This window comes from Oncorhynchus tshawytscha, unplaced genomic scaffold, assembly GCF_018296145.1.
Source record: "Oncorhynchus tshawytscha isolate Ot180627B unplaced genomic scaffold, Otsh_v2.0 Un_contig_3021_pilon_pilon, whole genome shotgun sequence".
Lineage (NCBI taxonomy): Eukaryota > Metazoa > Chordata > Actinopteri > Salmoniformes > Salmonidae > Oncorhynchus > Oncorhynchus tshawytscha.
The window spans coordinates 219,340-236,776 of record NW_024609671.1 but is presented as its reverse complement, the minus strand read 5'-3'; the positions used below and the strand labels follow the sequence as shown (position 1 = coordinate 236,776).

General features: G+C 44.7%; 1 protein-coding gene across 3 annotated transcripts; it reads right to left on the bottom strand.

Annotated features, from left to right (window-relative positions):
• Nucleotides 1-8,950: 8,950 nt before the first annotated feature.
• Nucleotides 8,951-14,584, bottom strand: LOC121845436 (zinc finger protein 135-like). Of its 3 annotated transcripts, none has more exons than XM_042316839.1 (5): nucleotides 14,226-14,584; nucleotides 13,897-14,140; nucleotides 10,760-10,896; nucleotides 10,486-10,582; nucleotides 8,951-10,285 (listed from the first exon to the last, which is right to left on the bottom strand). In XM_042316839.1, exons 2-5 carry the CDS (start codon nucleotides 14,120-14,122, stop codon nucleotides 9,066-9,068), a joined length of 1,680 nt encoding a protein of 559 aa, XP_042172773.1. In that variant the 5' UTR covers nucleotides 14,123-14,140; nucleotides 14,226-14,584; the 3' UTR covers nucleotides 8,951-9,065. The 3 variants fall into 3 exon arrangements, with proteins under 3 accessions (XP_042172773.1, XP_042172774.1, XP_042172772.1); XM_042316840.1 differs by having other exon boundaries at nucleotides 14,397-14,584; XM_042316838.1 differs by having other exon boundaries at nucleotides 13,897-14,584.
• Between the last annotated feature and the right edge of the window lie 2,853 nt (nucleotides 14,585-17,437).

The window sequence follows — 17,437 nt, the reverse complement described above, 5'->3', positions numbered from 1 at the left end:
TTATTTTATTTATCTGTTATTTTACCAGGTAAGTTGACTGGGAACACGTTCTCATTTGCAGCAACGACCTGGGGAATAGTTACAGGGGAGAGGAGGGGGATGAATGAGCCAATTGTAAACTGGGGATTATTAGGTGACCGTGATGGTTTGAGGGCCAGATTGGGAATTTAGCCAGGACACCGGGGTTAACACCCCTACTCTTACGATAAGTGCCATGGGATCTTTTAATGACCTCATCGAGAGTCAGTACACCCGTTTAACGTCCCATCCGAAAGACGGCACTCTACACAGGGTAAGAGTGCCGTCTTTCAGCACTGCCCTGGGGAATTGGGATATTTTTTTTTATACCAGAGGAAAGAGTGCCTCCTACTGGCCCTCCAACAGTATCTGGTCTCCCATCCAGGAACTGACCAGGACCAACCCTGCTTAGCGTCAGAAGCAAGCCAGCAGTGATATGCAGGGTGGTATGCTGCTGGAACATTAATCATTATCATCGATTAATCAATTATATTTGCTTTTGCAAATTAATTCACGCTCAACTACCACATTACGGATACAGTAGTGATGGTTCATTAACGTCTACAAATAGCTTCAATCGTTTTTTGCAGCTTCCAACGAATTCCAAACCCACACTTTGAAAAAAATTGTAACAGTGTTCTCAATTTTTTCAAATATTTTGCAAGCTATCAGAGTGGGTGGTCCCCACTCCCCCGCTAATTAGTGAACACTCAGAAAGGATTGACCTCTGACCTCAGCAGCGATACCAACCCTAACTATGCCATTAGCGGAAAAACGGTAGAAATCACTACAAACTCTCTCCAAAATCAACCATCGGGCGCAGGCCTTTTCCAGTTTAGCCCTGATGTCTTGCCATCCAAGATTGACATCGGTCCAATACCACAGTTCTCAGCCGAAGCACGAGCAGGAAACGATAGACAAAGGGACAGGTGGCGAGAACTGGGGAACTAATGACAAAAGCAGAAAAGCAAACATTCTGATAGCTAAGGAACTGCGTTTGAAAACTGAACCATTAAATGTAATTGCTAAAACGTATGACGACGAACGAGCACAAACTCTTCAACAAAATCGTCTTCAACAGGAACAAAATAGTTTTCTACAGGAACAACTCGATTTAGCCAAAACTAAATACGACGATGTCCACGCCAAACTAGATAAATCTGACGAGTAATCTACTAACAGGAGCGAGCAAATTGATAACATGCATGCAGTTTGGTTGAACGTTACTTAAAGTAACATTGTTCTACTCCAAATGCTGCAGACCAAAGACGATCAGTTAATGAACACAATGACTAAGTTGGATGGCAAATCAGCAGAACTCATTGAAGTTACTGACCTAATGAATGATGAGAGAACTCAGGTGATGAAGTTGGAAATAGTGATTTCTAGACTAGCGGAGGAAATCTCATCACTGAATCTCTCGCTCTGTACTCAAGAACTCTATCTGCAAACCCTGACAGATAAGTATGAGACCGAAAGGAGCAAGTGCGACACTCATGTGTCCAATATCAGTACTCTATGCGCTCAAGTGGACTCTGTAATGCAGCAGAATACCATCCTTAAGTACAATCTGGTTGAATTCCAGAACAGTCACGCGCTACAACGTCACTACCCAACCAAGCAACCGTAGCCCGGCACTCAGGAGTGAAGACGATAGTAGGTTTCAGACTTTGCCTCCCTCCTGTGTCCCTCAGTATTCTTCTCTTGGCCATTTAGCACTGAATAATGTGGCGCCTCTTCGCCAACAAAGCCAAGCTTCTCCTCTTGGCCTTTCGCCCCCAATTTCCCCACAGGGTGAAGCCAACCCTCTCCGCCCTCTTGGTGCGGAACGCCTTGACAAACTCATCAAGAATTTCCCCACCTTTGACCCTGTTCCAGGTCAGCCAAACGATACTGAGACGTTCGTAGCTGACATAGCGGACGCATTGGATGGCTACCCGAACGCTACGGGTTCTGACAGGGTTTACCTGTTGAAGTGAACATCGAATAGACACGCGACGAGGTTCATTTGTCTACAACAGCAACACGTGCTAAACGACTACGCTAAACTTGCCACAGCTTTGAAATTAGAATTCAGTGGTTCTGCGACTCGCAAACACAATAGCTCACTGGCTAACGCTATAAATCAAGCTCAGAAAGAACACCCACAAGCTTACTGTCATAGGCTTCGTTCAGCTTACTTTGGCCTACTCACCGAAACAGGAATGGAAGAGCTGTTACCATTCAAACAAATGTTTCTGTTTAACATGTATCCCACCTTCATTACCTACTTGAGCCCTACAGCCCACGTTGGCTTGCCTATCTTATAACTCAGAGAGCTTGAAGCACAGCTTTTGAGGAATCAAAAGCTCGCCACGCCAAGAGCCCTGACAACTCTGTTTTGAAGTTTGACCAGAGGCGCTCACTCCAGTTAGAGGGTGCATTATCAGGTATTGGAGCATTGAGAGATGACGCACAACAATGGTCTCTACGACGAATCCAATAACCACCTCGGTCGAAATAACTGTAAAGTGGGTCGCCATCGAAACGACTACCGCTACAATCGACCTGTTCACACCGTTCCTGCACCCAACCAAAACAAAGTGTCAGAGCACAAGGGTAACAAAGGGTTAAATGACGATCAAAAAGTAGACCAATGTTCTTAGAAGCGCCACTTTGTGAAGAACTAAAGCAATAATTATTTTTTAGAAAAGGGTAAAAGATAAGTCACAAGGACTAGACGGAGAATTGCCGGGCACCAGGTCCGCAGGAAATAACACCCGTAGCAAGTTAAAAATCGAATTTCTCCCGCTCTCACTCGAGACCCTATCCAGGGCCTGCTCGATCAAGAAACAAGCCCACAGGCTGTGTCTACAGACTCTGATACTAAGGTTGCGAAGAAAAAGGTCAAAAGCTTCACTAAAACAAAGCCCACTCAAAATCAGAAGTCAATCTGTTTTCACCTTGAACAGAAATGGCACATCACGTCGTTGTGAATGACCACTCCCCTTTGTGGGGAATGTGTCCACTAAACATAACTCTAAACGACCATACCTGGAAACAGTCCTGGAGGACTGCTTAACTTGTCATGTGCTAATTGACTCGGGCGCGACAATATCACTCACCTATCAAACGTTGTTCAATGATCTCAAAATGGCTTTGAAGCCAACTAAACATTGGTTAAAAGTGGAACGATGCAATACACGACACACATCGAGGTTTCACTCAGACTACCTCACCTCTCACATTGAGAATCATGCTGAAACTAGACTTCCAGGACGTATCGCTTGTTCGCGCTGTGTATGTTACCAGCCTTGAATCTGAACCCCTGCTACTCGGAGCAGACTTGATGAATCAGTTACTCCCACTGATGGATTGGAAAACCAACCATGTATGGTCACAAGTCACAGTGCCTTCTCTAATGACCACACTTTCTTCCCTTAACGCAGGTTGCAATGCAGTCATCCTCGAGGGGGTATCTGTCAAAAGCACCCCTTGGTAAAAAGACGTTTAGACATCTCTTGGTGTAGAATTCGACCCAAGGAGATATTACGATATCTCGACACATTCAATCAGCAAACCTGATTGACCATTATTTTCATGATTTTGAGCCAGAAGTCTCTGTGAATGAGCAACTTCCCTCCTCCTTGATGTAATACTGTAGTTGAGTTGAACTTCTCTGGCCCTTCGGACACTTCTGCAAGCACCGCAGCTGTCTCAGCAAGTACAACATCGACTCGCAGAGTGTACTCTGCTTCCGATGATACATATCATATATCCTCGTCTCAGTTCGCAGGTACTGAAGAAGTTGCCACACACGTACACTGTGGTGACTGACAAGCTTTGACAGCCACTAGGCGTTTTGAAGCACAAACACCAGGAGATTTGGTTGAAAGGTTACAGCCATTCTCAAAACAACGGGGAAGCTGACAACTCGTACATAGGATCCAAACTTGTCCTTTGTGCCTCGGACACCAATACCAACCTCTGGTGGGGGGGGTCCCGAGAGATGAAGGGGGGGAATGCTAGCCCAGACCCATGATGAGCCTCATCGAGGCCGATGGGGGGGCAGGGTGTTTAAGACTATGTGCAACACTGTACGAGGCCGCCAGAGCCGAAAACAAATTTAGTTGTAAACTTTCCCATGAGAACAGAGAGCAGTAGACAGGATATTGGACAAGATATTAGGAATCGCCAGAACAGTCTTCTGATGGTTAACACACATACCACTAATAAATAGAACCATCCATTCCTTCAGGAGGAAAGTTATTAGAAGTCATGAACCATGATCACACCGCGTATGACTGATTGAGTGCTTAGAGAGTACTTCTGTTGTGATGTTAGCTCCTCCATAGATAACATAGCTATGAAAGGGACTCCTTCATATCTATCACCACTACAATGGTGTAAGACACATTGACGTGTAGTAAAATTAAACTCTTTTAGTTTTATTTCCATTGACACTTAGGAAGTGATAGAGTCATAAACAAGTTCCCCATACAACCATCGCTTAGTGCCACAAGACCGTTCATTTGGGAAGAAATGTAATGATGTATTTCATAAGTGTGCGTGCATTGTTAATATCTACCTAAGTTACTGCCTAGATCCACCAGCCTGGACGACGAGTCCGGAACGACGATCCCAATCTGGACAGCCGCTGCCAATCCTTGTGGTAGCCTGCTCCATTTGCAGAAATCCTACCCGGGTCAACCACAAGAGGGGGACTGCAACGGCGATCACCAACCAGACATCCACCGCCCATCCTTGTGATGGCCTGCTCCATTTGCAGAAATACTATCCGGTTCGACCACAAGAGGGGGACTGCAACGGCGATCACCAACCAGACATCTACTACCCATCCTTGTGGTGGACTGCTCCGCTCTCAGAGAGCCTACCAAGTTCAACCACCAGAAGGGGACTGCAACCAGGACATCACGTGGTCATTATTTTTATGTTGGTTTGCAACTTGCAGGATAATCACAGGATTGAACCCACCAGAGGAGGACTGTCACGACATTGCCCTTTTGGGTGTATATCGTGGCTCCCCCTCTCACTCTCTCTCCCACATCAGGTTTTACAACGGTCATAAATTCCTGGTAGAAACTCTGAATATGAAGGGAGAGCCTACAGAGAACAAATACAATATCCTTGCCAAACCTCCTAATCCCCAAAATGGGAGAATTAAACAATATTTATATTTTTGAGAATGTGGGAATGGTCCATGGACACTTAAGGGACAGTCATGTCGAGTGTGTTTCATTTGGTGATCTCATGAAGGACAGGAAACACACATTACTGTGTCTTTGGTTGCGTATACTTCTCAATTATGGGGTTTACATCTAAATGTTGTGAAACGTATATGATTACATATTAATCTATTTGTGAAAAGATGAAATGTGATGTTAGCCTTCTAAATGCGAGTATGGGTTTTCATATAAAGTTTAACTAGTCAGTGGCCAAGCCCCCGTGAACACAGCCATGACACAGCATCATGGAACGAGTATAAAACCAGAGTATAAAACCACTTCCGACAAAATGTACATTAGATCAGAAAACATGTAGCTACATGTTGAACTGGTTAACTTCTCTAGGGTAGGGTGCAGAATTGGGAATTTTGGATGAAAAGCATGCCCAAATTAAACTGCCTGCTACTCAGCCATAAAAGCTAGAATATACATATAATTAGTAGATTTGGATAGAAAACACTGATTGAATGATGTCTGTGAGTATAACAGAACTCATATGGCAGGCAAAAACCTGAGAATAAATCCAACCACGAAGTGGGAAATCTGAGGTTTGTAGTTTTTCAACTCTTTGCCTATCGAATACACAGTGTCTATGGGGTCATGTTGCACTTCCTAAAGCTTCCACTAGATGCCAACAGTCTTTAGAACCTTGTTTGATGCTTCTACTGTGAAATGGGGCAAATGAGAGGGGATTGAGTCAGAGGTCTGCCAGAGAGCCATGAGCTGACCATGCGCGTTCATGTGATAGTTAGCTTTGCGTTCCATTGCATTTCTGAAGACAAAGGAATTCTCCAGGTGGAACATTATTGAAGATTTATCTTAAAAACATCCTAAAGATTGATTCTATACATCGTTTGACATGTTTCTACGGACTGTAACGGAACTTTTTGACTTTGTCTGCACCTAGTGATCATGCCTCATGAATTTTGATTACTGGGCTAAACACGAGAACAAAAAGGAGGTATTTGGACATAAATGATGGACATTATCGAACAAAACATTTATTGTGGAACTGGGATTCCTGGGAGTGCATTCTGATGAACATCATCAAAGGTAAGTGAATATTTATAATGCTATTTCTGACTTCTGTTGACTACACATGGCAGATATCTGTTTGGGTTGTTTGGGCTCTGAGCGCTGTAGTCAGATTATTGCATGGTGTGCTTTTTCCGTAAAGTAAAAAAAAAAAATCTGACACAGCGGTTGTATTAAGGAGAAGGGGATCTAAAATTCCATGCATAACAGTTGTATCTTTTAGCAATGTTTATTATAAGTATTTCTGTAAATTGATGTGGCTCCACAAAATCACTGGATGTTTTGGAACTACTGAACATAACGCGCCAATGTAAACTCAGATGTTTGGATATAAATATGAACTTCACCAAACAAAACATACATGTATTGTGTAACAAAGTTCTTTGAGTGTCATCTGATGAAGATCATCAAAGGCTAGTGATGAATTTTATCTCTAATTCTGCTTTTTGTGTCTCCTCTCTTTGGCTGGAAAAATGGCTGTTTTTCTGTGACTTGGCTCTGACCTAACAATCGTTTGGTGTGCTTTCGTCGTAAAGCCTTTTTGAAATCGGACACTGTGGCTGGATTTACAACAAGTGTATCTTTAAAATGGTGTAAAATACTTGTATGTTTGAGGAATTTTAATTATGGGATTTCTGTTGTTTTGAATTTGGCGCCCTGCAGTTTCACTGGCTGTTGACGAGGTGGGACGCTACCGTCCCACATACCCTAGTGAGGTTAAGAACTACAGCTCTTCCAAAGGACAAGACCAGAGAATGTGGAAATCATTCCCACATTGAAATGGCAATGAAATCTACAAACTAAAGAACAAAACATACTCAGAAATATGTAAATTGCTATTTATTTTAGAATGAGCGGTTGTTCATGTTCAAAGTATTAGCAATTTCTACGAGTGCAGTTATCCTATGAGTTCCCCGCTCTTGAGCGGTACCCACCTCTTTCCTTAGTCTACCAAGCCGCCATATCAGTTTTGTCCGCTAGGGACTTTTTCTTTGTATCATCTAGTAACCAATGTATGAACTATTTGTGTGTGTTTATGTAATTCTGTGATTGATTAAGTTAGTTAGTAAATAAATAATTAAGCCAAATGTATATATCGCTTATTCATGATTCCATGCTAGGGTTCGTGCAGATATCCAAAGGTTTGCGACGTTCAGTAATGAGCCTGATGAGGTCAAAATTCATTAATAAGCAACTGTTTTGATAAGATATGAAAATATCTGAAGAGTTATATTCCGGAAATTGAAACTCTAAACATGTTCCCGTGGTACCCCGACTTCCTAGTTAATTAAAGTTACATGTTTAGTTTAATCGCAAAATTAAATGACACAGAATCGATTTGATAATATAGTCTTCACATTTAATGATAGTCAACGACACGACATTCTCATTCAAGGGTTTTTCTTTATTTTTACTATTGTCTACATTTTAGAATAATGATGAAGACATCAAAACTATGAAAAAACACACATGTAATCATGTAGCAACCAAAAAGTGTTAAACAAATCAAAAGGTATATTACCTTTGAGATTCAACGTAGCCACCCTTTACAATGGTGACAGCTTTGCACACTATTGGCATTCTCTCAACCAGCTTCATGGGATAGTCACCTGGAATGCATTTCAATTAACAGGTGTGCCTTGTTAAAAGTGAATTTGTGGAATTTCTTTCCTTCTTAATGCATTTGAACCAATCAGCTGTGTTGTGACAAGGTAGGGGGGTATAGAGAAGATAGCCCAATTTGGTAAAAGACCAAAGTCCAAATTATGGCAAGAACAGCTCAAATAAGCAAAGAGGAACGACCGTTCATCATTACTTTAAGACATGAAGGTCAGTCTTGGTGATCAGTCAATTCGGCACATTTCAAGAACTTTGAAAGTTTCTTCAAGTGCAGTCGCAAAAACCATCAAGCCCTATGATGAAACTGGCTCTCATGAGGACCATCACAGGAAAGGAAGATTTAGAGTTACACCTGCTTCAAAGGATAGGTTCATTAGAGTTGCCAGCCTCAGAAATTGCAGCCCAAATAAATGCTTCACAGAGTTCAAGTAACAGACTCATCTCAACATCAACTGTTCAGAGGAGACTGTGTGAATCAGCCCTTCATGTTCGAATTGCTGCAAAGAAACCACTACTAAAGGACACCAATAAGAAGACTTTTGGGCCAAGAAACACAAAAAAAATGGACATTAGAACGGTGTAAATCTGTCCGTCTTCGTGAGATGCAGAGTAGGTAAACGGATGATCTCCGAATGAGTGGTTCCCACGTAAAGCATGGAGGAGGTGGTGTGATGGTGCTTTGCTGGTGACACTATGTGATTTATTTTGAATTCAAGGCATACTTAACCAGCATGGCTACCACAGCATTCTGCAGCGATAAGCCATCACATCTGGTTTGCGCTCAGTGGGACTATCATTTGTTTTTCAAAAGGATAATGATCCAACACACCTCCAGGCTACGTAAGGGCTATTTGACCAAGAAGGAAAGTGTTGGAATGCTGCATCAGATAACCTTACCTCCACAATCACCTGACGTCAACGCAATTGAGACGATTTGGGATGAGTTGGACCGCAGAGTGAAGGAAAAACAGCCAACAAGTGCTCAGCATATGTGGGATCCTCTTCAAGACTGCTGGAAAAGCATTTCAGTTGAAGATTCCATATGTGTTATTTCATAGTTTTGATGTCTTCACTATAATTCTACAATAGTAAAAATAAATAAAACCCTTGAATGAGTAGGCGTGTCCAAACTTTTGATTGGTACTGTATATATTTTTTAAAACAAATTCATTTCAGGAGATCCGGCCTGTGTTTGCGCTGGTGTGACTTCAGATGGTCCAGTTGTTTGAAGCGGAGTCCACATACAGCGCAGCAGTATGGTCTCTCCCCAGTGTGGATACGCTGGTGCACCTTCAAATTGTCCGCCCGTGTGAAGCGCTTGTCACACATAGTGCAGCGGTGAGGTTTCTCCTGCGTGTGAATGCGCTGATGCAGCTTGAGGTTCCAGAGCCGATTGAACTTGTTCCCACAGATGGAGCAGCAGTAGGGCTTGTCTGTGGTCTGGCTGCACTTGTGCCTCTTCAGGTCGGAGAAGGAGGTAAAGCCCTTGCCGCAGTGGCTGCAGAGGTGGAGTCCCTCTGCCTGGTGGACCCGCTGGTGGACCTTGAGGTTGCAGGCCTGGGTGAAGGTCTTACCGCACTGGGTGCGCAAGTATTGAGGTCCAGACTCTGTGCTCAACCCTCTACCCATTTCGTGTTTCTGCTTGTGGGCCTTGAGAGAAATGGAGTCTGGGAAGGTCTTGGTGCATTGATTGCAGGCGTGACACCTCCCCCCTCCTCTCACTCTTCCTGTTACCTGCTCTTGTGAACGATCTCTGAGGTTTAAAGAGTTTCCAAAGTCGTCAGCAGCATCATACAGGCTCTCTGTGTTGTTGTTGTGGGCTGAGCTTCCAGAGTGGATGGAGGTTAGCCCCCTGTGGCTGGCTCTGTTACCTGACTCTGGGACCCCGTGTTCTGGGTACAAGACACTGGAGTCCTGCAGGTACCCCTCCTCGTTTATCAACAGGCAGTTCCGTTCTCCCACCTCTGGGTGGGGGGATGGCGTTGGCGACCCCACCTGCTCCCTCTGATGGGGGTCAGGCATGTGGGAGCGATGGTGATGGTCTCCCCCCTCAGACCCTCCCAGGTCCACCTGGTAGTGACCCACAGCTCCGTAGCTCATCGCCCCCAGACGAGACGGAGAACCAGGAAACCTATCCAGCCCTTCTATGTCTGCAAGATGGCCGCCACCACCACTTCCGTCGCAATCAGACTTCTCAAAGCCGCCCACCAGTTCCTTCATGCTGTAACGAGGGCGGTAGAGAGGGTCGGTGGGGTCCCCTGCGTCTCCCTCGGGGCCCGGAGGTTTAGGCCCCTGGTCTAGAACAGATCCCCAGTCAGCCTGGCACTGCTGCAGTGCTTGCTCACTGAAACTCTTACTGGGCCCCGAGACGTCCGAACCATCGGCCCCTGAAGAACACAGGAGACATGAGGCATTGGCAATAGTAGAAACTGTAGTAGAGTAACTAAACGCTCAATTTGAACTTAAAGTTTCAAGTTGACTTGTTATAATACCAATGACAACGTATTAGAAGCTACTCTCCTTATCATTCTCATCATCATAAAGGTTGGCTATTGTCTGTTATATTTGTTGTAAACTCCTGACTCACCATCCAGGCAGAACTCCCATCTCTCCTGTAGCTCAGTGTTGTGGAGAGGCTCCTCTTTCAGCAGACTGTCCAGCTTCTGACCTCCAACCTCTGTGGACTGGAAGAGGAAACTAATGAGTCGACTGACTAAATTATGGATAAACTGACAGTGACTGAACAGAGCTGACATGATGGTCCCCTTATTCTTCCTGACAATCAGTTCTAATCTGTTCTGTACAATATAGTTCTAAACGAACATTCCGTTACACAGGTGTTTAATCAGTCCCCTACCTACCTCAGAGATTCTCCTAGGGCTGGTGGCCTCAGCCTCCTCCAGGTCATGGAAGGTTGTTTCCCCGGCCACGCCCCCACAGCTGCTCCACTCCTCCCCTGATACCTTCTCTTGCTTCAGGCCACACCCCCTCTCCACACCTGGCCACAGGTAAACAAAGAGAACATTTCATTTCAAGTAAAAGGAAAGGGCCTAGATTGAAACAACAGACTGAGCAGATCAGAGTGCGATGACGGGTAAGTGTAAAAATGTCTCCTGAATAGAAACCACGTAAAAGTTCCTATAAATGTACTTGTTCTTTTGAGAACCATGAGTCAGTCAGCAGTAGTGAGCGCTCTGAAGTTGAGCCAGACCAGGGTGAAGTAGGCGCTCTGAAGTTGAGCCAGACCAGGGTGAAGTAGGCGCTCTGAAGTTGAGCCAGACCAGGGTGAAGTAGGCGCTCTGAAGTTGAGCCAGACCAGGGTGAAGTAGGCGCTCTGAAGTTGAGCCAGACCAGGGTGAAGTAGGCGCTCTGAAGTTGAGCCAGACCAGGGTGAAGACCAGGGTGGCGCGCTCTGAAGTTGAGCCAGACCAGACCAGGGTGAAGTAGGCGCCAGGGTCTGAAGTTGAGCCAGACCAGGGTGAAGTAGGCGCTCTGAAGTTGAGCCAGACCAGGGTGAAGTAGGCGCTCTGAAGGTGAGCCAGACCAGGGTGAAGTAGGCGCTCTGAAGGTGGCCAGACCAGGGTGAAGTAGGCGCTCTGAAGGTGAGCCAGACCAGGGTGAAGTAGGCGCTCTGAAGGTGAGCCAGACCAGGGTGAAGTAGGCGCTCTGAAGGTGAGCCAGACCAGGGTGAAGTAGGCGCTCTGAAGTTGAGCCAGACCAGGGTGAAGTAGGCGCTCTGAAGTTGAGCCAGACCAGGGTGAAGTACCTGTGACTACAGGTGTGGTAGACATTCAGAGATGATTTTGGACCGGTAGGAGCGGCCGACCCGTGCGTTGTGTCAGGTTGGGTAAAGGACAAACTGGGAGCGGTTACATCTGTGACAGATCCGAGAAGTGGAATTGTTTTGAGTTTTTGTGCTTCCTCCGCCCAAAGGCAGGGGGCGCTGCACATCACACGTTTCAACTTGTGTCGTGCTTTGCTCTCTGGAGCAGAACACCACTCAAAGGAGTGACCGGTAGAGGTGGATCAGATGAAAAGGAATACTCCTAGTATTTGTGACGCCCGCCGTTTGGTGAGTTGTAGACCCGGTGGCAATGGTGAAACAGAGTTTCTACCTGATAAAGGTCAGGTTAGGTTAGATTTGATATTCTGTGAGGGCCCATGTTCCGAACATGCTATGGTGCTTCAGGTGTCAAGGATTTGATATTGCAGCAGTGTGTAGAAGGGACCGTCCACAATCTCAGAAGTGTGCAGGAGGGTGTAGTCAGACAGTGTAACAAAGGGATAGAGAAACACTGTGTGTCAACTCTGGGGACACCCGTGCAGCTGGGGATCCCAAGTGCCCCGTGAGAGGGACGGGTTGAGATTGCCAGAGTTCGAAAGGGACAAAATGTTCCCTATGCGGACGGAGAGTAGAGGATAGCCCAAGGATACCACCCCCACCCCCCCATCCTCCCAGGCCGACAGCCAGGTGTAGGATATTTTAGGGCCAAAGTAGTAGGACAGGGTGGTGGGTTTCTGAAGATAGTGTATAGGTGCAGGGTTAGATGGTGGTGCAATTTAAGATATTCCTCTTCCTCGTTTCCCTTTTTTTTGTGATCAAAATCTGCAATCTGCACTCCAACCTGCGAACGGCAGCAATCTAGTCTGCCGGAAAAACACACGAAGAAGAAGTAGTAAAAGGAAAGGAAAGAAACATTGTGGATAATGGAGTCTCCTCACATCAGATAAAGGAAAGGAAACGTGTTTATTAAGATGCCACCACCAATTCAACTGTCTGGTCAGTGATCACCAAATTATGGATGCTAAACATTACAGCAGCCCCACTAGTGACTCCTTCATATATACACTGAAAGTACAAAACATTAGGAACACCTTATCCTTCTATGACCAGGTGATTTTCCATACTTACAAAAAACATATTTTGCTCAAATTTTGTGAACAAATTTGTTTACGGTCGCTGATAGTGAGCATTTCCTCTACCATTAGCCATTTTTGAGAATTTGGCAGTACATCCAACTGGCCTCACAACCACAGACCAGGCACCCTGACAGCTGATGAAACTGTGGGTATGCACAACCGAATCATTTCTGAACAAATTGTCAGAAACCATCTCAGGGAATCTCATCAGCGTGCTCGTCGTCCTCACCAGGGTCTGGTAACCGACTTCAGTGGGCAAATGCTCACATTCGATGGCCACTGGCACACTGGAGAACCATACTCTTTCAACTGTACTGGGCAGATGGCAGACAGCGTGGATGTCGTTGTGTGGGCGAGCGTTTGGCTGATGTCAACGTTGTGAACAGAGTGCCCCATGGTGGCGGTGGGGTTATGGTATTGGCAGGCATAAGTTACGGACAACGAACACAATTGCATTTTATCGATGGCAATTTGAATGCAGAGATACCGTGATGAGATTCTGAGGTCCATTGTTGCGCCATTCATCCGCCGCAGTCACCACATGTTTCAGCATGATAATGCTTGGCCCCATGTCGCAAGGATCTGTACACAATTACTGGAAGCTGAAAATATCCAAGTTCTTTCATGACCTGCACACTCAGATATGCCACCCATTGAGCATGTTTGGGATGCTCTGGATCGGCGTGTGTACGACATTGTGTTCCATTTCCCACCAATATTCTGAAAATTTGCGCAGCCATTTTCTGAGGAGTGGGACAACATTCCACAATCAACAGCCTGATTAACTCTATGTGAAGGAGGAGTATCGCACTGCATGAGGCAAATGGTGGTCACACCAGATACTGACTGGTTTTCTGATCCATGCCCCTACCTTTTTATAATGATATCTGTTACCAACAGATGCATATCTGTATTCCCAGTCGTGTGAAATCCATAGATTAGTGCCTAATGAATTGATTTCAATTGACGGATTTCCTTATGTTTACTGTAACTCAGCAATAACTTTGAAATTGTTGCAGGTTGCGTTTATATTTTTGTTGAGTAGATATATTGTCTTTAAAAGTCTCTCACTCCTCACCTGTCTGTGAGGTTCCAGAGCTTGTCTCCACGTCAGCTCTCCCACAGTCCGCACACTTCCCCCTCTGGCCTCCCTCTCTATCCCTCTCCTTGCGACTGTTCTCCGTCCACTGCAGCCGCTTCTTCAGCGACTCGACCTGCTCCCGGCTCCGGAACACCTCTTCCAGGAAACTATCCTCCACCAGCCTGGTGATCTCGTATATGGCTGACTTTAGGACCGTCTCCATAACCCCGGAGAGCTGAGACTGGAAGGTTACGATGGCTTCAGACATCATGGCAAACTGTCTACGTGTAGCTAGCTACAGTTATGAGATCGTAAAGTTTACCTACTTTTGTTCAGGTTGGTCAGTGTTACGATCCAGTCTATCAAAATGATATGAAGCTAGCTAATTAGCTAACCTTAGCAGAAAAGATACTGGTAACTAAACCGCTTTTGCCTCCACCAATAACTGTCCTATTGCAATTGTTTTACCATTTTGAGATATAAGCTGTAGTACTTACTGTATATGAGGCTATTCTAATAAATATAAATACCAGATGTATTGAGAGAAAGTAAGGCTATGGTAGTTGGCATGCTACTTAGCTAGACAGGCAACACAAAAAGCATCCATTAAAAACAGTCGAACTTCCGGAAACAAACCAACGGGTTGGGTAGTGGGACAATCTACATCGGAACGCTCTTTACTGGAGTAAAAAGACAACCTTTATTTAAGCAATAGCTTTGTATGTTACACGTTTACTAATATTGACGTTCAAAATATAATTCAGATATGATTATATATTAGGATACAGACACTTACAGTTTTTATTGTATACATATTAGTTATTACATCACACGAACATTGTACAAAACCAAACAATATACAAATATCACAAATCATTTTGACAAATACTGTGGACAGTTCTTTGACAAATTGCTATTTATACCTTTCAGGGATGATAAATAATATTCTAAATAGATTAGAAAAATATTGAAACGTTTTATTAAACTTCTTTTAATGGATTTAACATTTTCCCAATAAAATGAAAAAAATAAAATGAATGTATTGACAGTCACTTCGCATGTATGTAAAATAAAAAAGGAGAACATTTGGTAATGCTTACAGGTTTACCCATTTTATCGCTAATGTATATTTTCATATCTGCCAAAAATATTTCGCTATGAAAACAATCAGAAAATAAATGCCCTATAGTCAAATTTTCCAATTCACAAAAGCTACACTTATTTTCTACATTAATTGCATATTTAGAAATAAGACTATTACAATGATAACATATGTAATGAATCTTGTGAGAAACGTCTCTTACTTTATTAGTTATCAAATAACTCTGTGGATTATGTGAAATGGGAACGCGGAAAAATACGACGTCAATTCATGCCGTCAGTGATCTTCAGCTCAGAGCTCTATAAAGAGGCCCGAGTTGGAATTCAGAGTTGAATGACCGTTCAAATCGATTTTTCAAAGTCGGAGCTAGTTTTTTAAATTTCTTCTTCGATAGGAGGTTTAACAGCCGGTTTAAGAGGTTAACAGCCGGTTGGCATCCAATATGCTGCATTACCGCCACTTACTAGACTGGAGTACAACTCCTTTATACTTTGCTTGAAAATAACAATGAAAAAACAACCCTACTCCACTATTTAAATATATTTAGTCCTACCTCATGCCAACAACCTGAAAGAGACATTACCACTTAACACACCCTGTAACTCTTCTGATGGCAAGTCTCTCACACCCAAATACCTCTCTGCAGCTGCCACCACAAACTCAATTGTCTGCGACTTACGTTCCATCCGTGCAGTACAGTTTATAACCATTGCTATAAATGCTAAAAATCCAATCTTACTGAAACATATATCACTTGTTGGTTTATCCCTCTGTACTGGTACATATCTACTACTCACACCACTCCTCTCAGGATCCCTCCCTCTGTTCTGGTACAGATCTACTACTCACACCACTCCTCTCAGGATCCCTCCCTCTGTACTGGTACAGATCTACTACTCACACCACTCCTCTCAGGATCCCTCCCTCTGTTCTGGTACAGATCTACTACTCACACCACTCCTCTCAGGATCCCTCCCTCTGTACTGGTACAGATCTACTAGTCACACCACTCCTCTCAGGATCCCTCCCTCTGTTCTGGTACAGATCTACTACTCACACCACTCCTCTCAGGATCCCTCCCTCTGTACTGGTACAGATCTACTACTCACACCACTCCTCTCAGGATCCCTCCCTCTGTACTGGTACAGATCTACTAGTCACACCACTCCTCTCAGGATCCCTCCCTCTGTACTGGTACAGATCTACTAGTCACACCACTCCTCTCAGGATCCCTCCCTCTGTTCTGGTACAGATCTACTACTCACACCACTCCTCTCAGGATCCCTCCCTCTGTTCTGGTACAGATCTACTACTCACACCACTCCTCTCAGGATCCCTCCCTCTGTACTGGTACAGATCTACTACTCACACCACTCCTCTCAGGATCCCTCCCTCTGTACTGGTACAGATCTACTACTCACACCACTCCTCTCAGGATCCCTCCCTCTGTACTGGTACAGATCTACTAGTCACACCACTCCTCTCAGGATCCCTCCCCCTTGATCCATCTTCCTCTACTTTCTTCACTGCCTCAGCATACGACAACTTCTGCACTACTCTAACCCTGGAAACCTCAACCTGCCTCTCACGAACGGGACATTTCTGATGCCCAGCCCCATGGGCACCTCTACAATTAACACATACCACTACTTTCCCCAATGCTACACATTCCTTTGTCTCATGCCCTTCTGCACACTTCTCACACCTAGGAACCTCCCTCCTACACACTGCTGTCACATGCCCCTCTGCACACTTCTCACACCTAGGAACCTCCGTCCTACACACTGCTGCCACATGCCCTTCTGCCACATGCCCTTCTGCACACTTCTCACACCTAGGAACCTCCCTCCTACACACTGCTGCCACATGCCCATAAGCTTGAAACCTGTAACAACGTAATGTATTTGGTACAAAAGCTCGTACAGGATAACTTGTATATCCTAACTTCACTCTGTCGGGCAAAGACTTAACATCAAAACTCAAAAGAACAGACAATGACGCTTCTATTTCACCACCCTGTCTGTGTCGCACCAAACAACGAGCATCTTCCCCTTCAGTTGGTCAACTTTTATATTTACTGCTACCCCAGTAATCACTCCTTTCAATAGCCCCCTTTTCTTGACAGCGAAACAATTCAAATGTCTTGCCCCCATTCGTTTAACGCCGACCGCCTTCTCCCTCTGACCAACATAAACACAAACAATTATCACAAGACCATTTCTGGTTACCTTCACCGATTCCACAGTACCCAACTCTGTTTTCACCCACCGTGAAACCAGAAATGGATCAGACAAAGGGGCAAGGGTCCACTTTCCCCCAAAACGTCACTCTTATTGTCACAGACTCATCTCTATCCTGACCCTCTGTGAAAGCCTCAGGGTCCGAGAACTTCACCACACCTACCACCTCCGATACTTCGCCCTCATTCACTTCCAT